Source organism: Columba livia, chromosome 22 (assembly GCF_036013475.1).
Source record: "Columba livia isolate bColLiv1 breed racing homer chromosome 22, bColLiv1.pat.W.v2, whole genome shotgun sequence".
Lineage (NCBI taxonomy): Eukaryota > Metazoa > Chordata > Aves > Columbiformes > Columbidae > Columba > Columba livia.
Genome location: NC_088623.1, coordinates 265,379 through 290,554, shown reverse-complemented (window position 1 = coordinate 290,554; position 25,176 = coordinate 265,379). Strand labels below are relative to the sequence as shown.

At 54.2% G+C, this 25,176-nt stretch overlaps 3 protein-coding genes across 3 annotated transcripts; all 3 read left to right on the top strand.

The window, feature by feature from the left end:
* Positions 1–472: 472 nt before the first annotated feature.
* On the top strand, positions 473–1,465 carry LOC102096234 (olfactory receptor 14A16-like). The gene has a single exon (XM_065038236.1). It carries the CDS (start codon positions 500–502, stop codon positions 1,463–1,465), a length of 966 nt encoding a protein of 321 aa, XP_064894308.1. The 5' UTR covers positions 473–499.
* Positions 1,466–7,031: 5,566 nt separating this feature from the next.
* Positions 7,032–11,000, top strand: LOC135576010 (scavenger receptor cysteine-rich type 1 protein M130-like). Its single transcript, XM_065038564.1, has 4 exons — positions 7,032–7,098; positions 8,047–8,361; positions 9,495–9,803; positions 10,419–11,000. Exons 1-4 carry the CDS (start codon positions 7,032–7,034, stop codon positions 10,784–10,786), a joined length of 1,059 nt encoding a protein of 352 aa, XP_064894636.1. The 3' UTR covers positions 10,787–11,000.
* Positions 11,001–12,095: 1,095 nt separating this feature from the next.
* Positions 12,096–23,709, top strand: LOC102095872 (scavenger receptor cysteine-rich type 1 protein M130-like). Its single transcript, XM_065038235.1, has 14 exons — positions 12,096–12,147; positions 13,146–13,469; positions 16,914–17,222; positions 17,435–17,749; positions 18,319–18,645; positions 18,731–19,045; positions 19,392–19,706; positions 20,114–20,152; positions 20,234–20,548; positions 20,959–20,994; positions 21,281–21,418; positions 22,197–22,292; positions 23,011–23,163; positions 23,392–23,709. Exons 1-14 carry the CDS (start codon positions 12,096–12,098, stop codon positions 23,646–23,648), a joined length of 2,991 nt encoding a protein of 996 aa, XP_064894307.1. The 3' UTR covers positions 23,649–23,709.
* The last annotated feature ends 1,467 nt before the right edge of the window (positions 23,710–25,176 follow it).

The following is a 25,176-nucleotide window of genomic DNA, read 5'->3' as shown; positions in this document are numbered from 1 at the left end:
TTCACTGTACACTGAGCCATAGGCAATCCTCTTGCTTTGCAGGACCCTGTGTTTTCTCTCTGAGAATATCAGAAATGATGAGGGTTTCTGACAAGCAAGAACACTTCCCAGGGAAGAACAGAATGGAGCTCTGAAAAAACCCAAACCTCTCAAACTGCTTTCTGGGTTCCTGTTACCTTAGCACTGGGAGTACAGATGCTGATAAGCTCTTCTGTATTAGGAAAGGTTTCATGTGACAAAGCTGAACCTCAGGACTGGCCCCTGCCCACCGTTCCCATGACCCCACTGATGCAGAGCAGGGCTGACCCCTCAGCAGCCAGCGGGCACAGGCCCTGCTCCTCACGGCACCTCCAGCCAGCACCACCCAGGGCTCCAGCCGTGGAGCTGAAAGAAGGTCTCCTGGAAAAGGACAAGGGTGTGCACAGCTGAGGAGGGTCTATGAGATAGGGTTTGGTTTTTTTGTTTGTTTGTTTTTTTCTCAGGGAAATCTTCCCCTGTTATGACAGTATCTCATGGACAGGGGGACCGAATATCCAACGGCAGTTCCATCACCCAGTTCCTCCTCCTGGCATTCACAGACACACGGGAGCTGCAGCTCTTGCACTTCTGGCTCTTCCTGGGCATCTACCTGGCTGCCCTCCTGGGCAACAGCCTCATCATCATCACCGTAGCCTGTGACCAGCACCTCCACACCCCCATGTACTTCTTCCTCCTCAACCTCTCCCTCCTTGACATGGGCTCCATCTGCACCACTGTCCCCAAATCCATGGCCAATTCCTTCTGGGACACCAGGGTCATCTCCTATCAAGAATGCATTGCCCAAGTCTTCCTGTTTGCCTTCCTGGTTGGAGCAGAGTTTTATCTTCTCACCATCATGTCCTATGACCGCTATGTTGCCATCTGCAAACCCCTGCACTACGGGACCCTCCTGGGCAGCAGAGCTTGTGTCCACATGGCAGCAGCTGCCTGGGGCACTGGGTTCCTCTGTGCTGTGCTGCACATTGCCAACACATTTTCACTACCACTCTGTTACGGCAATGCTGTAGACCAGTTTTTCTGTGAAATCCCCCAGATCCTCAAGCTGTCCTGCTCAGACACCTACCTCAGGGAAGCTGGGTTTCTGGTGGTTAATGTCTTAATTATTTTTTCATGCTTTGTTTTCATTGTGCTGTCCTATGTGCAGATCTTCAGGGCCGTGCTAAGGATCCCCTCTGAGCAGGGACAGCACAAAGCATTTTCCATGTGCCTCCCTCACCTGGCTGTGGTCACCCTGTTTGTCAGCACTGGCATGTTTGTCTATTTAAAGCCCCCCTCCATTTCCTTCCCATCCCTGGACCTGGCAGTGTCATTTCTGTACTCTGTGGTGCCTCCAGTAGTGAACCCCCTCATCTACAGCATGAGGAACCAGGAGCTGAAAGTTGCACTGAAAAAATTGATTCAGTCATTTTTCTTTTGGCAGCAATAAGTTACCCATATCACTACAGAAGTGATTTCCAGTTCATCTCAGGAACCTCTTGTGCATTGAGCATTTTATCTCAATAACCCTGCTTGTCCAGGAATGTCTGCATTCACTACACTTCTCCAGAGACATGAACCCAGCCTGTCTGACCCAGAGGCCTGTTTATGTGTGTCTGGGACCATGGTACAGCTTATCTTCAGTGTTCATGTGTCTGTAATAAAAGGGGATTTCCTCAGTTCCTGTATTTGGAGGTTGGACTTTTCAGTAGTCAAGCTGAAGACATTCTACCCACTAGGCCGTGCTGCTGTGCTTGGGTTCTTCATGGTCTAAGGGGAGGAGGGCATGGGGCAACATGTTAAGGAGTGTTCCTGGTTTGAGCCTTAATCTATGGGTGCCCAGTGACCCTGGAGATAGTGAAGGACCTACAGGAATTTGTCTTAGACTGTGTCACCATGGTTTTCATTCACATCAGTCTGCTCCCAATGCAGAGTAGCACCACCAGATTGGGACCCTGTGGTCACTCAGGGAGGGGGAGGGCCAGTCATTCAGGCCAGCACAGACACACTCCCCTGTGGAAAGGCTCTCTGGAGACAGGGGAGACAAGAGCAGAGGAACAACTCTGCATAATGGTTTTAAACTAAAATAGGGGAGATTCAGGCTAGATATGAGGAAGAAATGTTTTACTCAGAGGGTGGTGAAACACTGGCCCAAGTTGCCCAGGGAGGTGGTAGACGGAAACATTCCTGGAAACATTCAAGGCCAGGTTAGGTGGGCCTCTGAGCAACCTGATCTAGTTGAAGATGTCCCTGGTCATGGCAGGGGGGGTGGAGTAGAAGAACTTTAAAGGTCCCATCCAACACAAACTATTCTGTGATTCTGTGATTCTAAGATTCAGGACACAGTGATACTGGTCTTGGTCTCCTCATGCCATGGTGGGCCAAGGCCCAGGGCTCATAGGAAGGCCCTTCTCTGCTTCTATCCATTCATCCAACCATCCATAGAACAATTTTGGTTGGAAAAGACCTTTAAGATCATCACGTCCAACCATTAACCCTACACTGCCAGGTCCACCTCTAAACCACATGCCTAAGAACCTCATCTCTATGCCATTTAAACAGCTCTATGGATGGTGACTCAATCACTTCACTGGGCAGCCTCTTCCAATGCCCGACAACCCTTTCTGGGAAGACATTGCTCCCAATACCAAATCTAAACCTTCCCTGGTGCAACTTGAGGACGTTTGCTCTTGTCCTATTTCTTGGTACCTGGGAGAAGACACCAAAATCCTCCATGCTACAACCTCCTTTCAGGTAGTTGTAGAATGCAATAAATTCTCCCCTCGGACTCCTTTTCTCCAGGCTAAACAGCCCCAGTTCCCTCAGCCACTCCTCATAGGACTTGTGCTCCAGACTCCTCACCAGTTTTTTTGCTCTTCTATGAACTCACTCCAGCATCTCAAGGTTTTTCCTGCAGTGAGGTGCTGAAAACTGACCCCAGGATTTGATTTGCAGCCTCCACAGTTCTGAGCAGAGGGTGACAATAACTTCCCAAGTCCTGCTGGCCACACTATTGCTGACACAAGCCAGGATGCTGGAGGCCTTTTTGGTTTGTTGAACCTCAGACAATTGGCCTCAGCCCAATGATCCAACCAGTCCAGATCCCTCTGGCCTTCTCACCCTCCAGGAGATAAACACTCCCACCCAAATTGGTGTCGTCTGCAAACTTACTAAGAGTGCACTCGATTCCCTCATTCAGATCATTGATAAAGAGATTAAACATAACTGGCCCCAGTACTGAGCCCTGGGGAACACCGCTCATGTCCAGCCGCCAAGTGGATTTGACTCCATTCACCACAAGTATTTGGGGCCCGCCATCCAGTCAGTTCTTTACCCGTCAAGGAGTATGCCCATCCAAGTCAGGAGCAGCCAGTATTTATTTTATTTTTGATTTCATTTAATTTCATTTTAAAAATTTTGTTTTATTTAAAACAAAATTTATTTATTTATTTTCTTTATTATTTTATTATTTTATTATTTATTTATTTTATTTTTTTGTTTTATTTATTTATTTTAAAATGTTGTTTTATTTATTAATAGATGTTTTTAAAAAATATATAGCTTTATACATGTATGTATGTGTATACATTTTATACAGATATAAGCATGTCTACAGCAGATAAATATATAAAGCCATTTTAACATACATATAAAATGGATAAAGCCTTCTTTAATAAGAGCCAATGGAATGAAGATTTTCAGTTTACATGTGAATAGAAATAAAAGTACAAAGATGAGTTGATGATCCTCACTTTACCAGGTGCAGAAGCAGCCCACAGATGTCTGGGGTGAGAGGAACTTCGAGAAGGCTGGGAGGACACAGATAAGCTGGATCTTGCCCAAGGGCTATGATCCCCTAGGAGACCACCAAGGGGCCCTCAGTGCAAATCCCTTAACCTACAAAGAAAAGCCCAGGAAGGCCTTCACATCCCAGCCCAACCCAGCAGGATGGGCCATGTGGGATTACTACGTCAGGCTCTGAATTCTTCTCTGTGCTGCAAGACACAGGCAAACTGTCTGTGAACATGGAAAACCAGGACAAATGTCAGCTTCAGAAGAATATATGCATAAGGACAATATGGAAAAGACCCGAAGGGGATCTCAGAAGAGACTATCAGAAGCGGAGGAACTCGCCAATGAACCCCTGAACCACAAACTGGATTTAGAGATGCCAAAGAGAGAAAGGGTGAAGGGAACTCCCTTTCCCCATGGTTGTGAGGGATCTCCCAGCTACCTGTGAGACCACTGTGGGGTGCAGGTGGGTGACAAATAGGTTTTCCTGTCCACAAGATACCAGTTACGCATTCTCTTCATGTAACTGTATAGTCAAGTCTTATTTCTCAGACTGGAGAGGTCGAGCTAAAATGAAAGACCCCATGGTGATCTACCTTCAAGAAAACGTCCTGTTGCTAATGCATCTGCTTTTGCCTCCTTTCGTCTTTAACAGGCCTATGCAGTCCTATGCATTCGAAGTCAGAATATTCATCTGGAGTTGGAGTCATATGCATAACCTGATGGAATGTTTCAAAAAGCTCTGGCTGGCTGAGTGAAAGGAGAAGTCAGGAGTGTGCTTGGACTTGTCCAAGTCCACCTGAGCCATACCAGTCAAACCCAGTATGCAGCATGTGTCATGTCAAAGGATGGGGAAAGGAGTGGTGGTGGATGTAAATGTCTTTAACATTGTAGGACCTGAGCAGGGTGCACACAGTATGGAATAAGGGGTGGAGGGTGTGCTGGGTCTGGCTGGGATGGAGATTTTCTGTTCCACTTCTGTGCTTTGCCTTGGTGGCCAAAACAGCTTCAACAACACTCTGACATTGTAGCAGTTGCTGACCAGCACTGGTACAGCCTCAAGGCCTTCTCTGTTTCTCACTCTGCCCTACCAGTGTGGAGACTGGAGGTGGCAAGAGGCTGGAGGGGACAAAGCCAGGACAGTTGAACCCAACTGACCAAAGAGATATTCCACACCATATGATGTCATGATCAGCAATAAAACTGGGGGGACATGTGTCTTCTTCAAAGTGTGCTTTGCTCAGAGACAGGCCAGGCGTACGTCTCCTGTTGTGAGTGTTTACTTCTCCATCTGTTAAATTGTCTTTATCTTGACCCATGAGAATGTCTTTCTTGCTTTTGCTCTTCCAGTTCCTGAAAGTGATTGGGTGGGAGCTGCCAGATGGGGTCACCTCCCACATGAGCACATAGCAAATGGGTTGTGCTGGTGAGGTCCCTGGTGCCTGAGTAGATCATAGGCCAGGAGCTGACTCATGGCTTATATGAGTGGTTGCAAGATGACTGATACTCAAGTAGCTGGTAGGCCAAGAGTAGGCACATGGCTTGTGTCACAGCTTGTGAGGTCACTTGTGCCTTTGTGTATTGCAGGTGAGCAGATGGCAGGTGGGTGGATGTGTGGTGGTCAGGTCAATGGTGCCTGAGGAGCTGATAGGCCATAGGGAGAAACATGGCTTGGGCATGTACTTGTGATGCTGGATAGCTGATAGGCCAGGACCAGGTACATGTCCTTACAGGTGCTTGTGAGGTCACCAGATGATTGAGTTAGTCATGACTGAGTAGCTCACAGACCTGGAGCAGGCCCATAGCATGTGTAGGTGCCTGTAATGTCACTGCTGCCTGAGCAGCTGATAGAGTAGGAACAGGCCCATAGTTTGTGTAGGGGGTTTTGAGGCCATTGGTGTCTAATAGGCGATAGGCCAATAGCAGATGTAAATAGCAGGCCAATAGCAGATGTAAATGCTATGACATCACCTGTGGCTGAGTAGCAAAAGGAACATGCCCATGGCTTGCGTAGGTGCTCCTGATTTCACCAAAACAATATTTACACAATGCCCATATACAGCTTTTGGGAAGAACCATTGTCAGCAGAAGTCCATACACAGCACACATACGTGTGGCAGTGTAATTCATGAGCACACAACTGTTGTAGTAGAGGGTGTGAGGTCACCATCATTATAACCCATGAGCACACAGGAGTGGCAGTAGGATGGTGCAGTGCTCACATCACTGGTGGCACCCCATGGCAATGGAGCTCAATGCAGACTGTCCATGTGCTTGTCACAGGGTCACCATGGGGGACAGGAGCTTCTTGGCCCATGTCTGTGAGGCCAAAGCAGCAGCCCCTGCAGCCCTGGCTGCAGCCACGGGCGTGGGGGTGTCTCGGGGACACTGCAGACATGTGCTCGGGCACAGTGCCAGGAGGAAGCCATAGACTTCCTGCCTGGGTGCCGCGGAGGGAGCGCGGGAGCTGTGGTTTGTGCACCTGCATGCTGCAGCGCTGATCCACCCATGGGGAATAACGGTTCCTTGGTGACACACTGAAAGTCAGCAACACATTGCAGCCTCGGGGCTGCATGTCTGCTGCCAGGACAGCGGTGTGTCCCAGCTCCAGCTCCTGTGAGGGACTTTCCATGTGGGCCTCCAGGGAGGGGTGGGTGAGCTCCTGGGATGGGGCGCTGGCCTGGGCTAAGGTCCTTTCCCAGCAGCTGCTCCTAGCACAGCAGGGTCTGTCACAGGGGCAGAGGCTGTTTCCTTCCCTTCCTGACACAGCCCCAGTGCAGTCGCAGCCCTATGGGTCTTATGGCACGGAGTAGCTGAACACTCTCACCTTGTGCTCTTGAATGTGCCTGTCATGGGACATGCTCAGTGCTCCTGGTCCACACTCAGAGCTCAAGGGCTGAAAAAAGTTTTTCCCCCATTACAACCATTCCTGTCCTGTGACACTGCACCACCACAGTGATGTGACACCTGCAGCGGAGCCGTCCCTCATATATGGTCATGCATGGCACTGGAGAAGATCATTGGAGGACTGGGCTGTGTCGGTGGGGAGATAGCTCCCGATAATGTCTAAAAAGGTGCTGCTGCTCTGATTGGCTCCTCCTGTAGCTGAGGGGGCATCTTCAGAGATATATTGCCCTCCCATCATCATTGTTCCCATGAGTCCCTTGGAGCTGTGGCAGGGAGTGCGGCACAGAGGGATGTGCCATCAGGGCAGGAGGTTCAGGATGGGCACAGAGGGACTCCTGTACCCTCAGATGCTGTGGCTGCTCCTCTGGGTACAGCTGTGCAGGGGTAAGTGCCAATGCCCTTGTTCCTCCACCCAGGGACAGCGGGTACCGGCGTGGTCATGGGGATCTGTCTGGGAATGGCGTTTCTTTGCAGGTGCTACTGAGACAAGGGGCAGAGTGTGCTCGGTTCCATGGAGCCTGTGCCTTTCCCTGTGCCCATCTGTGTGGGAGAGAGTATCTCCTTTTCCAGGGGTCTAGTGTTCAGGGCAGCCTGTGCCTGACTGGATTCACACTCTGTCCTGATGTACCTTTTGGGACTCCTTTGTTCCTAGCACTCTGCCTCTGTAGCCAGTGGTGGCCTTACTGGTGATGGCAGCACCCAGAGATCCCCAGGGCACTGCCAACCTCTGGGGTGCCCCAAAGGGTTTGTGTGTTGCTCACCTCTTCCTTGTTCCAGGGGAATCCTGACCCAACAAGGGCAGTTTGTGCCCCATGAGAGAAGAGGACAGGGGACATCTGCAGAACAGAGATGTCCTTCCTGGGGAGCCTGGCCTAGTGCAGGGGCTGGGCTGGAACCAGGGGAGAGAAGGGGATGCGTGGTGGGGGGATACTCGGGTTTATCTCAGTGGGAATAGGGAAAGCCCTGGGGGTGGGTTGGATTTGGATGGTACACAGGGCTGTTCAGGGTGTGCTGGGCTGTGGAGAAGTGGGTGCCCAGGGCAGGGCAGGGCAGTGTGTGGGTGGGCATGGGTGGGGGGCAGGTGGCCATTGGAGTGGGAAGAGGTACCTTGTGTGGTGGGATGGAGGATGACCCAGCAGTGCTGGAACTGGGCACCGCCAGCCTTGAACAGCTTTTGAGGTTAGAAGGGACCTCACACTGCAGTGTGGACAGCAGGGAGGGAAGTGGGCTCCCACCCTGGCACCTCTGACTCCATGAAGGCAGGAGGTTCCCCCAGATCTGCAGCACTGGGGCTCAGCACTCTCCTGACTCCTCCAATGTTGGTGTTTGAAGGTGCTGCGGAGGTGAGGCTGGTGGATGGCAGCGGGCGCTGTGCTGGGAGAGTGGAGGTGAAACACCAAGGCCAGTGGGGGACCGTGTGTGATGACTACTGGGGCATGAACGATGCAGCAGTGGTTTGTAAACAGCTGGGCTGTGGGTCTGCTGTTGGAGCACCTCAGTACGGACACTTTGGGCCAGGATCTGGCTGCATTTGGTTGGATGATGTCAACTGCAACGGCACCGAACCTGTCCTTTCTGACTGCACACATGCAGGGTGGGGTGAACATAACTGTGAGCACTTTCGTGATGCTGGAGTGATATGTTCAGGTGAGTGGTCGACCTGTTCCCAGTCTTTGGAGCTGAAATGGGTGAGGGGACCTGGCTGTGCCCTCAGGGAGCGACAAACGTGCTGGATCAGGGCCAAGTGCCACCAATCAGAGACCATGAGTGCTGAGTCCTGGACAGAGGAGCAGGTGGCACACAGCCCCTCGCTGACCATAACCAGGACTCAGCTGTGTGGTCCTACACTGCCAGACTTAAAGAGCTTGGCAGATGCTTGACTCTGGCTGCTTCCCCTGCATCACCACATGCAAAGGCTGGTGCTGGGATATCCCGGGTGTTGTGACAGCCCTATGAGGACAGGACCCAATGCAGGCAGTGCTGACCAGCTGCCGACCCCTTCCTGCATGCCCACAGCTCCCCACACTGACCCATGAAACAGGGTCTTAGTGAGCACCTATTGACTCTCATCTGTGCCTGCTGTGACCATCTGAGGCAGCATAAGATCAGGGGGACATGAGGGTCTCCTGTCCCCTGCCTGGCCATTGGCCTGGGCCTGTGCACCTCTGAGCAGAGTACAGTGTCCCTGGCTGAGAACATTTCCCCTCCAGCAGGCATTGGAAGGCTCTGGACAGGCACCAGCTGTGACAACAGCTTAAGCATATCTGTGCTCTGGGACACCTGCCACCAAAAAGGAATCTCCCAACAGCCCTGGAACAACCCTGGAATCACAGTGTGGTTCTGGTTGCACCAATGTGATGATGGTCCTGCCTGGCCTGAAGCTCTGCAGGGGCTGAGCAGGCTGCAGCAGTCATCATTATCTGGGTCAGTTCTTCCGAACCCTAACTGCTTACATTCCTGCAGTGCTGGGAGGACCATGCCAGGCAGCACAGTGAACCTTGTGTGGGAGCACTTTGTTTGAGCAGTACCTGTGGCTGTGAGTGTGTGGCAGACACATAGCTCAAATGCTCTGATGGTGTGGAGAAGGGGTGAAGGGGTATTGGACGTGTTTGTGTCACCAGGACTCTCCCAACAGCTTTCTCAGCGATGTGCAATGGGAAGTTTGGTCACATGTTCTATGATTCTATGAGATGATGTGGGATGTGGGTATGTAACTGCCAGAGTGCTCTGGGGACTCCCAGTTGTTTTATTGTCTTGGTTTAGTTTGTTTTTTTTTCCAGGATTTGTCCGGCTGGTGGAAGGGAAGAGCCGCTGCTCAGGACGTGTGGAGATACATGATGGAGACCAGTGGAAAACTGTTTGTGATTCCCACTTTGGTCCCAAAGCTGCTGATGTGGTCTGTAGGGAGCTGCAGTGCGGCATGGCCCTGCCTGTGGCTGGAGGAGGTCACTTTGCAGAAGGGGTTGGTCCCATGTGGGATGGAGAGCTGCAGTGTGTGGGGAATGAGTCCCTCCTGTCCTCCTGCCCCAAGGGGTTCTCCAGGGACCAGGCCTGCACCCAGAATAACAGCGCTGTTGTCAACTGCACATGTAAGGACTCAGGGTGGGGTGTTGTACACTGAAATGAATCCCAGCCTGAGGAGGGGACAGTTTGTGCTTGTGGAGACACGAGAACTGGGGCATCTGTTCCCACAGCTGGCAGAGAGGTGACCATCCTGGGGATCCTAGGCAAGGTTGGGCTGGTTGCCCAAGGACAGAGAGAGGGCATGGGCTAGGAGGGCTCCCTGGGATCATCATGTTTGTCAGCACGGGATACCCATAGGTCTGAGACGATGAGCTGGGAGGTGCCCAGGGCAGACTGTGGTCCAGAGGAGCTGGGGGCCCTGGGGACAAGCAGCAGTGTGTGCTTGGGGATCCCTGGGAGCAGGTCTCTTCCCAGGGTGCTGGCTGGGGAGGAGCGGGTGCTCTAGATGGGTCTGGGGCAAGGACAGGTTGAAGGGGCCGTTATCATAGAAGGAAGTGCCAAATTCTGTGAGCTCACAAATGACCCAGCTGTGCTGGAGCTGGTCACCCTCAGCCTTGCAGAGCCTGTGGGGATAGAAGGGAACACTGCACCACACTGGGGACAACAGGGAGGGGATTGGGCTCCCACTCTGACAACAATAGTGCTGGGGCTTGATGCTGTTCTGACTGGTCCTGTGTCAGTGTTTGAAGGTGCTGCGGAGGTGAGGCTGGCGGATGGCAGTGGGCGCTGTGCTGGGAGAGTGGAGGTGAAACACCAAGGCCAGTGGGGGACCGTGTGTGATGACTACTGGGGCATGAACGATGCAGCAGTGGTTTGTAAGCAGCTGGGCTGTGGGTCTGCTGTTGGTGTTCTTCAGTACAGACACTTTGGGCCAGGATCTGGCCCCATTTGGTTGGATGATGTCAGCTGTAACGGCACCGAATCGGCCCTGTCTGACTGCACACATGCAGGATGGGGTGAACATGACTGTGACCATATTGAGGCGGCTGGAGTGAGGTGTTCAGGTAAGAGGTCAGTCTGTTGCACATATTTGGGGTTTGGATGTTGAAAGTCACCTGACTGTGCCCTCATGGAGCAACAAACAGAAGCTGGAGCAGGGCACAGTGATGCTGGTCAAACTGCTGAGCTAGCACTCCTGTTGCTCATGGCCCCAGTCCCTGAGGAAGGGCCAGAGGGAGCCAACTCCACATTGAACTAACCCTGCCACAGTGCATTGGACCCACCTTCATTGGTGTCTTGGGCTGCAGGGGAAACCTCCATCCTTGCCCTGGGGTGTCCACTGGTCTCCACTGGTCCCTATCCATTCTTCCAGTTCCCAGACAACAAGGCTGAGGATCCCTGTGAGGAGATATCACCAGGGGTCTAGCTTGGCACCCCACACCTTGGAGCAAGAGCATGAGATGGTTGGTTATGCTGGGTTGTTGCCACCTCGGAGACGTGTACTTTGACAGACTTGGAGAGACTTTTCAGAGAGTATCTGTGCTGGTCCCTGGGCAGAGGAGCAGGTGGCACACAGCCCCCTCTGCCTGTCCCCAGGGCTCAAATCTGTGGTCCTGCACTGCCAATCTTAAAGAGCTTGGCAGCTGCTTGACTCAGGCTGCTTCCCCTGCATCACCACATGCAAAGGCTGGTGCTGGGATATTCCTGGGGCTGTGACAGCCCTGTGGGGACAGGACCCCATGCAGGTGGCACTGACCAGCTGTCCACTACCTTCTGCCTGCCCACATCTCCCCACACTGACCCATGAAACAGGGTTTTTGCCAGTACTTATTCATCTCATCTGTCCCTGTTGTGATTCTCTGGGGCAGCATAAGAAACAGGGGGACATGAAGGTCTCCTGTCCCCTGCCTGGCCATTGGCCTGGGCCTGTGCACCTCTGGGCAGAGTACAGTGTCCCTGACTGAGAAACTCCCCTATCCAACAGGCGTTGGAAGGCTCTGGACAGGCACCACTTGTGGTACCAGCTGCTTCATTTCTGTGCTCTGGGATATCTGCCACCAAAAAGAAAACGTCCAAAACCCCAGGAAAACCCCTGGAATCACAGTGTAGTTCTGGTTGCACCAATGTGATGCTGGTCCTGCCTGGCCTGAAGCTCTGCAGGGGCTGAGCAGGCTGCAGCAGTCATCATTATCTGGGTCAGTTCTTCCGAACCCTAACTGCTTACATTCCTGCAGTGCTGGGAGGACCATGCCAGGCAGCACAGTGAACCTTGTGTGGGAGCACTTTGTTTGAGCAGTACCTGTGGCTGTGAGTGTGTGGCAGACACATAGCTCAAATGCTCTGATGGTGTGGAGAAGGGGTGAAGGGGTATTGGATGTGTTTATGTCACTAGGACTCTCCCAACAGCTTTCTCAGCGATGTGCAATGGGCAGTTTGGTCACATGTTCTATGAGATGATGTGGGATATGGGTATGTAACTGCCAGAGTGCTCTGGGGACTCCCAGTTGTTTTATTGACTTGGTTTGATTTGGTTTTTTTTCCAGTATTTGTCCGGCTGGTGGAAGGGAAGAGCCGCTGCTCAGGACGTGTGGAGATACATGATGGAGACCAGTGGAAAACTGTTTGTGATTCCCACTTTGGTCCCAAAGCTGCTGATGTGGTCTGTAGGGAGCTACAGTGCAGCAGGGCCCTGCCTATGGCTGGAGGAGGTCACTTTGCAGAAGGGGTTGGTCCCATGTGGGATGGAGAGCTGCAGTGTGTGGGGAATGAGTCCCTCCTGTCCTCCTGCCCCAAGGGGTTCTCCAGGGACCAGGCCTGCACCCAGAATAACAGCGCTGTTGTCAACTGCACATGTAAGGACTCAGGGTGGGGTGTTGTACACTGAAATGAATCCCAGCCTGAGGAGGGGACAGTTTGTGCTTGTGGAGACACGAGAACTGGGGCATCTGTTCCCACAGCTGGCAGAGAGGTGACCATCCTGGGGATCCTAGGCAAGGTTGGGCTGGTTGCCCAAGGACAGAGAGAGGGCATGGGCTAGGAGGGCTCCCTGGGATCATCATGTTTGTCAGCACGGGATACCCATAGGTCTGAGGCGATGAGCTGGGAGGTGCCCAGGGCAGACTGTGGTCCAGAGGAGCTGGGGGCCCTGGGGACAAGCAGCAGTGTGTGCTTGGGGATCCCTGGGAGCAGGTCTCTTCCCAGGGTGCTGGCTGGGGAGGAGCGGGTGCTCTAGATGGGTCTGGGGTAAGGACAGGTTGAAGGGGCCGTTATCATAGAAGGAAGTGCCAAATTCTGTGAGCTCACAAATGACCCAGCTCTGCTGGAGCTGGTCACCCTCAGCCTTGCAGAGCCTGTGGGGATAGAAGGGAACACTGCACCACACTGGGGACAACAGGGAGGGGATTGGGCTCCCACTCTGACAACAATAGTGCTGGGGCTTGATGCTGTTCTGACTGGTCCTGTGTCAGTGTTTGAAGGTGCTGCGGAGGTGAGGCTGGCGGATGGCAGAGGGCGCTGTGCTGGGAGAGTGGAGGTGAAACACCAAGGCCAGTGGGGAACCGTGTGTGATGACTACTGGGGCATGAACGATGCAGCAGTGGTTTGTAAGCAGCTGGGCTGTGGGACTGCTGTTCAAGTCCACCAGGCTGGCTATTTTGAATCTGGATCTGGCGCCATCTGGATTGATGACATTGCCTGTAATGGCACCGAATCTGCCCTGTCTGACTGCACACATGCAGGATGGGGTGAACACGATTGTAATGATAATGAAGTTGCTGGAGTGACGTGTTCAGGTAAGGGGTCAGTCTGTTGCACACATTTGGGGTTTGGATGTTGGAAGTCACCTGACTTTGCCCTCATGGAGCAACAAACAGAAGCTGGAGCAGGGCACAGCGATGCTGGTCAAACTGCTGAGCTGGCACTCCTGTTGCTCATGGCCCCAGTCCCTGAGGAAGGGCCAGAGGGAGCCAACCCCACATTGAACTAACCCTGCCACAGTGCATTGGACCCACCTCCATTGGTGTCTTGGGCTGCAGGGGAAACCTCCATCCTTGCCCTGGGGTGTCCACTGGTCTCCATTGGTCCCTATCCATTTTTCCAGTTCCCAGCCAACGAGGCTGAGGAACCCTGTGTGGAGACATCACCATGGGTCTTGCTTGGCACCCCACACCTTGGAGCAAGAGCATGAGATGGTTGGTTATGCTGGGTTGTTGCCACCTCGGAGACGTGTACTTTGACAGACTTGGAGAGACTTTTCAGAGAGTATCTGTGCTGGCCCCTGGGCAGAGGAGCAGGTGGCACACAGCCCCCTCTGCCTGTCCCCAGGGCTCAGCTGTGTGGTCCTGCACTGCCAGGCTTAAAGAGCTTGGCAGCTGCTTGACTCAGGCTGCTTCCCCTGCATCACCACATGCAAAGGCTGGTGCTGGGATATTCCTGGGGCTGTGACAGCCCTGTGGGGACAGGACCGCATGCAGGTGGCGCTGACCAGCTGTCCACTACCTCCTGCCTGCCCACAGCTCCCCACACTGACCCATGAAACAGGGTCTTTGCCAGCACTTACTGACTTTCATCTGTGCCTGCTGTGACCCTCTGGGGCAGCGCAAGACCAGGGAGACCTGAAGGTCTCCTGCCCCCTCGCTGGCCATTGGCCTAGGCCTGTGCACCTCTGTGCAGAACATGGTGTCCCTTGATGAGATCACCCTCTGCAGCAGGCATTGAAAGGCTCTGGACAGGTACCAACTGTGATAACAGCTGCTCCATTTCTGTTCTCTGAGACATCTCCCATCAAAAAGGAGCCTCCCAAAACCCTGTAACAGCCCTGGAATCACAGTGCGGTTCTGGTTGCACCAATGTGATGATGGTCCTGCCTGGCCTCAAGCTCTGCAGTGGCTGAGAAGGCTGCAGTAGACATGGAATCATAGAACCATTTTGATTTGAAGAGACCCTCAGGGTCATCAAGTCCAACCATAACCTATCTGTGGCACTATAATAATGTCCCTTGGAACCTCATCTCTATGTCTTTTAAACCCCTCCAGGGATGGTGACTCCACCACTGCCCTTAGCAGCCTTTTCCACTGTTTCACAAACAGTGAAAATTTTCAACAAATTTTCCTAATATCCAATCTAATTCTCTCCTGGTGCAAACTGAGGCCATTTCCTATCGTCCTATCACTTGCTACTTGGGTGAAGAGACCGACACCCTCCAGGCTACTCCTTTTGGGTAGTTGTAGGGACCGAGAAGGTCTCCCTTCAGTCGCCTTTTCTCCAGACTGAACTCCCCAGGTCCCTCAGCTGCTCTCTGTCACACTTGTGCTCCAGACCCTTCACCAGCTGTTCCCTTCTCTGAACTTGCTTCATCACCTCAAGGTCTTTCCTGTCATGAGTGGCCTAAAACTGAGGTCAGGATTCGAGGTTTGTCCTCACTAGTTCCCAGGACAGCAGGATGGTCACTGCCCTGGTCCTGCTGACTACACTAGTGCTGGTACAAACCAGGATGCTGGTGGCCTTTTTGGCCACCTGGGCACACACTAGCTCATGTTCAGCTGGTGTTGACACCTCCAGATCCTTTTTCACCAGGCATCTTTACAGCCCTTCTTCCCTGAGCCTGTAGTGTTCATGGGGTTGTTATGACCCAAATTTAGGACCCGTCAATTGGCCCTGTTGAACCTCAGACAACTGGCCTCAGCCTATTGATCCATCCTTTCCATATCCCTCTGTAGAGCCCTCCCACCCTCCAGCAGGTCAACACTCCCATCCAACTTGGTGTCGTTTGCAGACTTACTGAGAGTGCACTCAATCCCCTCATCCAGATGATTGATAAAGAAATTAAACAGAACTGGCCCCAATACTGAGCCCTGGGGAACACCACTTGCGACTGGCCGCCAAATGAATTTGGCTCTGTTCGCCACAACTCTTTGGATCTGACCACCCAGACAGTTTTTTACCCAACGAAGTGTACACCCATCCAAGACAAGAGCTGCCAGTTTCTCCAGGAGAATGCTGTGGGAATGGTGTAAAAGGCTTTACTGAAGTCTAAGTACACACCATCCACAGCCTTTCCCTCATCCACTAAGTGAGTCACCTTGTCACAGAAAGAGATCAGGTTGGTCAAGCAGGACCTGCCTTTCATAAACCCATGCTGGCTGCACCTGACCTCTTGGTTGTCCTGTATGTGCCATGTGATGTCACTCCGGATGATCTGCTCTATGACCTTCCTTGGCACCAAGGTCAGACTGACAGGTCTGTAATTCCCCAGATCCTCCTCCAGCCCTTCTTGTAAATGGACATCACTTGTTCCAGCTTCCAGTAAACTGGGACCTCCCCAGTTAGCCAGGATTGCTGGTAAATAATGGAAAGTGGCCTGCTGATGACCTGCACCAGCTCGCTCAGTACCCTTGCATGGATCCCATCTTACCCATAGACTTCTGTGTGTCTAAGGTACCCCAGCCTTTCCCTCATCCTCTGTCACTATGTTTCCCCCTGCATCCACCAGAAGGTAGAGAATCTCCTTAGCCCTTCTTTTGTTGCAATGTATTTATAGAAGCATTTGTTGTTCCCTTGTACAACAGCAGCTGCCAGCGTCCAACTCTAGTTGGGCTTTGACCCTTTTAATTTTCTCCCTGCATAAATTCACTGCATCCTTGTAGCCCTTCTGAGTAGCTTGCCCCTTCTTTCAAAGTTTATAAATTCACCTTTTATTCCCAAGTTTCAGCCGAAGCTCTCTGTTCAGACAGCCTGGTCTTTTTCCCTGTCACCTCATCTTTCAGCACACAGCCTACTCCTACACCTCTAAGATTTCCTTCTTGAAGAGCAACCAGCCTTCGTGGACTCCTTTGCCTGTTGTCCTTCAGTCATTATCATCTGGGTCAGTTCTCCTGGATCCTGATTGCTCACACTCCTGTGGTGTTGAGGGGACCGTGCCAGGCAGCACAGAGAACCTTGTGTGGGAGCACTTTATTTGAGCAGTACTTACAGCTGTGAATGTGCGGCAGATACATACCCTCAAGCGCTCTGATGGTATAGAGAAGCAGTGGCAGGGGTGTGGATATGTTTGTACCACAATCCTAACAGCTTCCTCTGGGATGTGCAATGGGCAGTTTGGTCACATGTTCTATGATTCTATGCAGTGATGTGGGACATGGGCATGTAAGCACAGAGGGCTCTGGGAACTCCCAGGCTTTTGGGTATGGCTTGGTGGTGGTGTTGTCTTTGTTGGTTTGTTTCTTTGGTTTTTCCAGGATTTGTCCAGCTGGTGGAAGGAAAGAACCGCTGCTCAGGACATGTGGAGATCCGTGATGGGGACCAGTGGAAAACTGTTTGTGACTCCCACTTTGGTCCCAAAGCTGCTGAGGTGGTCTGCAGGGAGCTGCAGTGTGGCATGGCCCTGCCTGTGGCTGGAGGAGGTCACTTTGCAGAAGGAGTTGGTCCCATGTGGGATGGAGAGCTACAGTGTGTGGGGAATGAGTCCCTCCTGTCCGCCTGCCCCAAGGGGTTCTCCAGGGACCAGGCCTGCACCCAGAATAACAGCGCTGTTGTCAGCTGCACACGTAAGAACTCAGGGTGGGGTGTCGAACACTGGGGCTGTGCCAGGGGTTGGGGTAGAGAGCAAGGACCATGTTGGGCAGGGTGGGTAATGGGACTGTCTGCAGCATGAAATCAGTGCAAAAAGAGAAGAAAGGCATGGTCTCCCTCTGTCTTCTCATCATACAGAGGGTACAAAAGCACCAACCCACCCTCTCTCCTTCTCCTCTGTCCCCAGAGTACACAGGGTTCAGGCTAGTGAATGGAAGCACAGCATGTGCGGGGAGGGTGGAGGTCCAGGTGCTAGGGACCTGGGGGACCCTCTGTGGCTCCCGCTGGGATCTCTTGGATGCCCACGTTCTCTGTCGTCAACTCAACTGCGGTTTTGCGGAGTCCATTCCTGGAGGACAGCATTTTGGGAGAGACATTGGCCCTGTCTGGAGAGACTCATTCCACTGTGACGGGACTGAAGCCCACCTGGGACAGTGCCCAGTGATCACCCTGGGGGCCTCTCCATGCTCCCATGGGAACAACGCTGCTGTCATTTGTTCAGGTGAGTTCCAGGAAAATGGTGCGTTAACTCTATTGCCCTTTTTGTGAGACATGGGCACCCAAAGCAGGGGTCCCATGGGAACACAAGGCTAAATTTCTCATTGGAGGATCCCTGACTTCCCCAGGAGCTGCCTGGTGGGCTTTCCCTGCTCAGACTGACTGCTCTGCTCTGTGAGAGCTGAGGTCTGAACAGAGGCAGGTGTCTGCCCCCGGGGCAGTGGCTTAGGCTCCAGCACCACTGCCAGGCCTGGGGTCTGTGGGATGAGCCCACCCAGTACAGGGCTGCATGGTTCTGCTCCATCCCTTCAGCTGCAGACAAACACATCCCATTCCCACAGAGAGCCATGCAGAGACTCATCCCACCATCCAAGCAGCAGCTGCCTTCATGCCACAGCAGAAACAAAGCTGGGGGTGAGCTCCAGAAGGGACCCACAGCTTTGCCATTGCTTCTTGTTAGCACAGGGCTCAATCTTGTCCTGTTTAGTCAGAAAATCCCCCCTTGACCTCCCCCCTGAAGGCTGCCATGTTGCCCAGTGCCACTGATGGCTGTGGCACCTCTGCTTTCCCCAGGCCAAGCCAACTCTGCATCCCTGCGGCTGGTGGGTGGCGGGAGCCGGTGCGACGGACGAGTGGAGATCTTCCAGCGCGGGACGTGGGGCAGAGTCCTGGACGACCAGTGGGACATGCAGGAGGCCAGCGTGGTGTGCCGGCAGCTGCAATGTGGAGAGGCAGAAAAAGCCTACAACCCCCCCAAGCCTGAGCGAGGGATGGGCCCTGTGGGGCTGCGAGGGGTCCGGTGTGCAGGGCACGAGGCCAACCTGACCCTCTGCAACACCTCCTTGCCCAGGAGTGCCCTGTTGGGAGGGGTTGTGGAGGACGTGGGAGTGATTTGCTGGGGTGAGTGGCGCTGCACGAGCCCACAAATGATGGGAAGGATGGGCAGCCACCCCCTGACAGCACCTGGGCTTTCTCCCCACTGCAGGGAGCCGGCGGGTCCGGCTGGTGAACGGGCCCGGGCGCTGCGCAGGGAGAGTGGAGATCTACTACCAGGGCAGCTGGGGGACCATCTGTGACGATGGCTGGGACCTGGCCGATGCCGCCGTAGTTTGCCACCAGCTGGGCTGCGGAGGGGCAGTAGAGGCAGCTGGCTTCGCTTTGTTCGGGGAAGGCTTTGGGCAGATCTGGCTGGACAGCGTGAACTGTTCTGGGGCCGAAGCTGCTCTCTGGGACTGCGCTGCCAGGCCCTGGGGGCAGCACGACTGTGGGCACAAAGAAGATGTGGGTGTCATCTGCTCAGGTCTGTGCCAGGAGCTGTGCTGGGAGCCTGGTTCCTGGGGAGGGCAGGACGCAGGAAAGCTGGGCATGGTCCATGCTGCCCCTGGATGAGCCTCTGCCTGAGCCCGTCCTACAGACAACCATGCATGGGTGCCCTCAGTCCTACTGGGGTTCCCTAGGGAGCTCAGCTGTCCCCCAGGGTTAGTGGGGAGACCAGTGGTGTCTGTCATCAGGGACTTCTCTCTGCCCTGGGTGCAAGGGGGACTTACTGGCCCTGCCCTGCCTGGCTGGGGGCCTGGGGAGCACAGAGGTGTCCTGGCTACCACAGCCCCAGACCAGCCTGTTCCTCTTGCTGCCTTTCCTCCCAGAGTTCGTGGCCCTGAGGCTGGAGAACAGTGACGGCTGCTCCGGGCGCCTCCAAGTTTTCTACAATGGGACGTGGGGGAGTGTTTGTTTCAACTCAACGACTCCTGACACGGCGTCGCTGGTGTGCAAGGAGCTGGGCTGCGGGGACAGAGGATTCCTGGAAACAGCCCTGCCCTATGGCAGAGTGTCTGGTCCTGCCTGGCTGGATTACGTGCAGTGTGGGGAGACAAGCTTCTCCTTCTGGCAGTGTCCCTCCACTCCCTGGGAGCCACAGTCCTGCAATGACCTGCAAGAAGAGATGCACATCACCTGCAATGGTAACTCTGAGCCACTTGGGCACTGCTGTCACCTCAGTTTCTGCTCTCCTCTGGGCATGGCCAAATGCAGAGAAAGAGATGGACAGGCTTTTCCTTTCCCTGTCAGACCCTTCTGCTGCTGATGGCACAAATGTGACCTTAGCTCTCAGAGCCTCACATGTGCAGCAGCACTTCCCACCCACCAGTGCCTGGGGGAGACAGAAACATAGCCAGGTGAGGCCTAAGCAGACAACAGAGAGGGTTCAGAGGAGCTTCCCCTCCACTGAAACCCCCCGCTGCTCTATAACCAAGATGCCGCACACAGGCACAAGCAGAGCTCAGCCCCACTCTCTTCTGCACAATCCCCCAAGCCAGCCCCTTCACCACAGTGTTTCCTTCTTCAGGGAGACGCCCAGAAATGCTCCCAGAGCCTTTGGCCCCGTGCCCCAACTCCACCAGCTGCACAGGTAGGGAGCTGCTCTGTGTGCTCCTCTTGCCTGACAGGGCTCTGCTGTCTGAGTGCCATGGGAGCTCTTTGCCTTCTCCAGACAGGGAGAAGATCCGTGCTGTGGGAGGCGAGGACGGGTGCTCGGGCAGAGTGGAGCTCTGGCATCGCGGCTCCTGGGGAACAGTGTGCGATGACTCCTGGGACATGCAGGATGCCCAAGTGGTGTGCAGGCAGCTGGGCTGTGGCCCTGCAGTGTCTGCCCTGCATGAGGCTGCTTTTGGGGTAGGGCAAGGCCCCATCTGGCTGGAGCGGGTAGAGTGCCGAGGGACGGAGTCATCTCTGCAGGACTGCTGGGCCCAGCCTGGGGACGGACGTGCTTGCCGGCATAAGGAAGATGCTGCTGTGCGCTGCTCGGGTGAGCGACAGGGCTGGGACCCCTTGCTCAGGTATTGGCAGGGAGCTGGGGAAGGCCTTTCACCCACTTGTCCCCTGACCTCCCAAGAACAAGGATGTTCCTGCGTAGCGCAGCAGCCTGGTGCCAAGCAGGGAGCAGCCTTGGTGGAACTGGATGTCCTCTGGCCACTGCTCGTGGGGCCCTGCAGCTCCAGGACTATCCCCTGGGGTGCTTGTGCCACCCTGCCTGCCACCCAGAGCAGAGACCCTGGACCCTGGCCTGGCCTGGCCTTTCCAGCACTACTGGAGGGGCAATTTGGGTGGGATGTGTCAGGGACATCTACAGACACACACATTGTGTGTAGGAGAGGAGGATCCCTGGTATATGCACTCCCACCCTCTCAACCCAGCTCTCCTTTTCCTCCTCTGCAGCTATACCCAGGACAGCAGCATCCCCACCCCAAACAGGTAACTTGTCCTCCCCCTAGGGCTGGGTATCCTCAGGGCAAGGCTCTGACCCACAGTTGGGTGGAAGGAGCTCCTTGCTGGAGTGTGAAACTCCTAGGAGAAGGCACTGGGGTAGTTCTGCGGGGATTGAGGAGGGTTGTAATTTACTCATCAGAACGGAAACTTCTCCATCACTCCCCCTGGGAACCTCCACCCCCTGCTGCCTTCTGTGATGGGGGTCAGGACTGGTGCTGCCTCTGCCTCTCCCAGGGCTGGTGCTGCCCTTTCCATGTTCTTGCCCATGCAGATCCCACCCAAGGCCATCCGACTGGGAGCGAAAGAGTGTCAGTGCCTATCATCATCTGCATCATCCTGGGGGCCCTTCTCTGCCTGGTCCTGGCCCTCCTGGCCGGGCAAGTGCTCAGTGCCAGGGATGGGTGCAGAGGTGGGTCCTTCCACAGAGGTCCCAGTGATGCCTCCTGGAAGGTCTGTGCGTGCTGTGGGGTGTCAGTAAGGGGCACAAGCAGAGCTGAGGGCATGAGACTATGTGCTGCCACCTGTCCCACACACCTCCCCATTGACTGACTACAGGGCACCAGGAGCAAGGGGTGGAGAGAACCCAGAGGTGGTGGGACATTGTGATGGGGCAAGGAGAGAAACAGCAGAGCAGGACTGGGGGAAATTTTAGTCTGGGGGAAATGGCCAAGGTTGGAAGTGCTGGGGGTAGTGCTGGAGAGGGCTCTGGAGCAAGGGAGAAGGCAGGAGGAGCACAGAACAGCAGCGTCCCTCTCCATGGTGTCAGGCCCCTGGGCTAACCCTCTGCCCAGTGCTGCCCACCCCTTGGCAGGGCAGGGGCCATGCTATGGAGTCACGGGACAAAAAGTGTTCAGGTCCAGATGAAAAGGAAACATGGGACTTGCTCTGGGGTCAGACAAGGGGAACATGACCCAAGGACCGGAAGAACATGGGTGGAGGGCATGACCCAAGGACCAGAAGAACGTGAGTGCTGTCAATGAAGTGATGATGTGAGGATGACAGTGCCCCAGATAATCTCCATGGCAATATGGCCCTCACTGGGGCTGTGGCAGCTGTTCCTGGACAGTGTAGTGGGTCTGTGCTGTTGGAGTGGTCCAGGGCTGGCCCATGGAACAGATCTGATTGAACACAATGGGGTCCTGTTGCTGTTCTGCCTTTCCCTATGCCAGCCCTGCCTCTGTCTCCAGGCTCTAGGAGAGCTCAGGAACTCTTCCCCGAGGCTGTGTATGAGGAAATTGGTTACAGCCCAGCGTGGGAGAAGCAGGCAAGGTTTGGTCGCTCAGGTGGGTGTGGGTTCTCCCTGAAGGAACACCTGCAGGATCCTTTTCCCCGGCCCCAAACCAGCGCTGGCTGATCCTCTGAAGTCCCAGAGCCCGTGGTCTATGCAGTGCTGTGTGGTCTGTGGGAAGAGCACCCAGGTCCTAGGCCCAGGAGAGAAGGTGCCTCTCAACCAGCTTGGCCCATCAGAGCTGGACAGCCCCTCTCTTCCTGCCCCTGCACTTCATGTTACACCAGAGGAGTGAGGGAAGACCTGTCCTGGGGCAGCTCTGGGAGCACCTTTGAGACAGGGTTTGTCCCAGGGGAGCAGGGAGAATTTCTAGCCCTCCTCCCCATGTAGCCCCAGTTCTGTGGATCACTCTTCCCCAGCAGCACTGACCATGGGCCAGGTCAGTGGGTTTGCTCCATAACACCTGCTGCACATCTCTCCAGGCTCCTCTGCAGAGGAATCCCTGACCCAGTTGCAGCTCTACCATGAGGTCAGAGAAGAAGAAGATAGTTTGGGATCAGCACTAGGGAATGGAGCAGGCAGGGGTTGATCTCCCTACAGACAGATGATGGACAGAGGTGTCACTGAGTGTCACTGTCAGAGATGGGGAGGACTTGAGGGTCTCCTGTGGTGCTACCAACATCAGTGTCTCAGCCCTGTGTCCCTGCTCATCCTCCCATTCTCTGCTCTGCAGGATGTATCTTTTCACTGTCGCCAGCCCCCTGTCTTTTCAGATGTTCTTGTTCTGCCCGGAGATGACCCAGTGGATGGCTATGATGACGCCAGGGAGGTTTCTGACCCTGGAGAGGACATTGCTCCTGGGCAGGGAGCCTGGGAAATGCCCAGGGTGCCAGAGAAGGGAGCAGGACCCAGGGGTGTACCCAGAGGTGAGAGGGAAATTTAGAGCTGCTGGTTCCTGGGGTGCCATCCCTGCTGCCATCCTAGTTGCTGCTGTACTGAGACCTAAACCTCCTGGGAAGAGGGAACTGCCCCAGGACTTTTCTGTGGAGGGATTGAAGGGTGGGAGAAGGAGCTGAATGTGGTGAGGAGCAGGGAGGAAGGTGATGCACAGACCCCATGGGGTGAACTGCAACATCCTGCCTTGCTGCTTGCAGGGGGCGACGTGCCCTCCCAGAGAAGGGCCAGGTTCTGTGGAGCTGAAGGAGACACCTCATCCCTGTCCCTGGAGAGCATGGGCTATGATGATGCTGAAGAGGTCTCTCTGGCACATCCTCATAAGGACACAGAGGCTGTGACACTGGACCTGGGTGCACAGCAGTCCCTGAGCCCCACAACAGCAGAGCCCATCCCCGCTATGCAGCTGGGTGCGGCCAGGAGGAAGGAGATGTCTGTGCAGCTGGGAGAGCCATGAGCACTGGGGAACCACCTCCCTTTACCCATGGGCGGCAGAAATAGCCCAGAGTTTCCTCTGTTATTTTTTCCCATTTTTACACTGTACATCATATTTGTTCTTATTAAAAGTCTCAGGGGGCTTTGACCCAGAGCTGGTCTGTGCCTGCCCAGGTGTCAGAAAATCTTCCTGAATTTGATTAGAGGGAGCACAGAACAAAGACATGGTGGTGGGTAGGGGGCATGTCTCAGGGGCAGCAAGCTTGGGCTCAGGCTCTCGGGCTGTGAGAGCCTCTGGCCCCTGGGGAATAATCCATCTGACAGAGATGTTTCCGTTCTTCTTGACACAGGTAATTTCTAGTCAAAAAGGCCCTCTGGTTCAACCCAGTGGGAACACCCATTTCTTCACTGGCCAGCCTGTTTCAATGCCTGACATCACTCTCTGGGAAGAAATTTTTCCCAATATCAAGTCTAAACCTCTCCTCGTGCAACTTGAGGCCACTAACAGTCAGTCAGCGGGGCACACAGTGGTAGCAGCAGCTAATTCCTGTGGCTGAGCACCAGATCAGCTAGTTCCTGTGACTGAGTGCTAGACCAGAGCAGCCAGCAGGCTTCCTGGAGGCAAGGAAACCCGAGGAAGAGGCATTTCTGGCATTCGTAGAATCATAGAGTCATTTCACTTGGAAGAAACCCTCAGGATCATTGAGTCCAGCCATAACCTGACCTAACCTAACTCTAACACTAAACCATGTCCCTGAGAAACTCGCCTAAATGCCTTTTAAACACCTCCAGGGATGGTGACTCCACCACTGCCCTGGGCAGCCTGTTCCAATGCCTGACAATCATTTCCATGAAGAATTTTTTTTCTTAATATCCAATCTAAACCTCCCCTGGCACCACCTGAGGCCATTTCCTCTTGTCCTATCACTTGCTACTTGGGAGAGGAGACCAACACCCTCCATGCTACAACCTCCTTTCAGGTAGTTGTAGACAGCAATAAGGTCTCCTGTCAGCCTTCTTTTCTCCAGGCTAAGCAACCCAGTTCCCTCAACCACTCCTCATGAGACTTGTGTTCCAGGCCCCTCACCAGCTTCATCACCTCCTCTGTGCTCTCTCTAGTGCCTCAATGTCCTTCTTATGATGAGGGGCCCAAAACTGAACACAGTATTCAGGGTGGGGCCTCGCCAGTGCCAAGAATCGGCATATCTCATGAGAGGCTGATGCAGAGGGGGCATTGCCAGGAGATATAAACTGTCCCTGGGGAGCACAGGAGACCACGCAGCACAGTGAACAGGGCCAGCAAACAGAGGTGAGGCAGTTAGCATGGCAGTTTGTGCAGAAGGGCAAGCAGGAAGGGTGAGGAAGCTCTGCCAGCTCAGGAGATTAGTTCAGTTAGTGGTTATCTCCCCCACAGAAGGAGCCTAACTATGGCAGCCACCTGGAGGAACGGTAAGTCCCCTGTATTTGCCAGGAAGAAGGCAGCAACTCAAGACAGCACTGACATGGAAGCATACAACTGTCCAGACCTCAGGCTGCAGGGAATGACAGAG

Coding starts and splice junctions, on each gene's coding strand:
- LOC135576010 (XM_065038564.1), top strand. CDS start 7,032: ATGGGCACAGAGGGACTCCTGTACCCTCAGATGCTGTGGCTGCTCCTC. Junction 7,099..8,046: donor CTGGGTACAGCTGTGCAGGG/GTAAGTGCCAAT, acceptor TGGTGTTTGAAG/GTGCTGCGGAGGTGAGGCTG. Junction 9,804..10,418: donor CGCTGTTGTCAACTGCACAT/GTAAGGACTCAG, acceptor GTCCTGTGTCAG/TGTTTGAAGGTGCTGCGGAG.
- LOC102096234 (XM_065038236.1), top strand. CDS start 500: ATGACAGTATCTCATGGACAGGGGGACCGAATATCCAACGGCAGTTCC.
- LOC102095872 (XM_065038235.1), top strand. CDS start 12,096: ATGTGCAATGGGCAGTTTGGTCACATGTTCTATGAGATGATGTGGGAT. Junction 20,153..20,233: donor CAACTCCACCAGCTGCACAG/GTAGGGAGCTGC, acceptor TGCCTTCTCCAG/ACAGGGAGAAGATCCGTGCT. Junction 21,419..22,196: donor TGCCAGGGATGGGTGCAGAG/GTGGGTCCTTCC, acceptor CTCTGTCTCCAG/GCTCTAGGAGAGCTCAGGAA.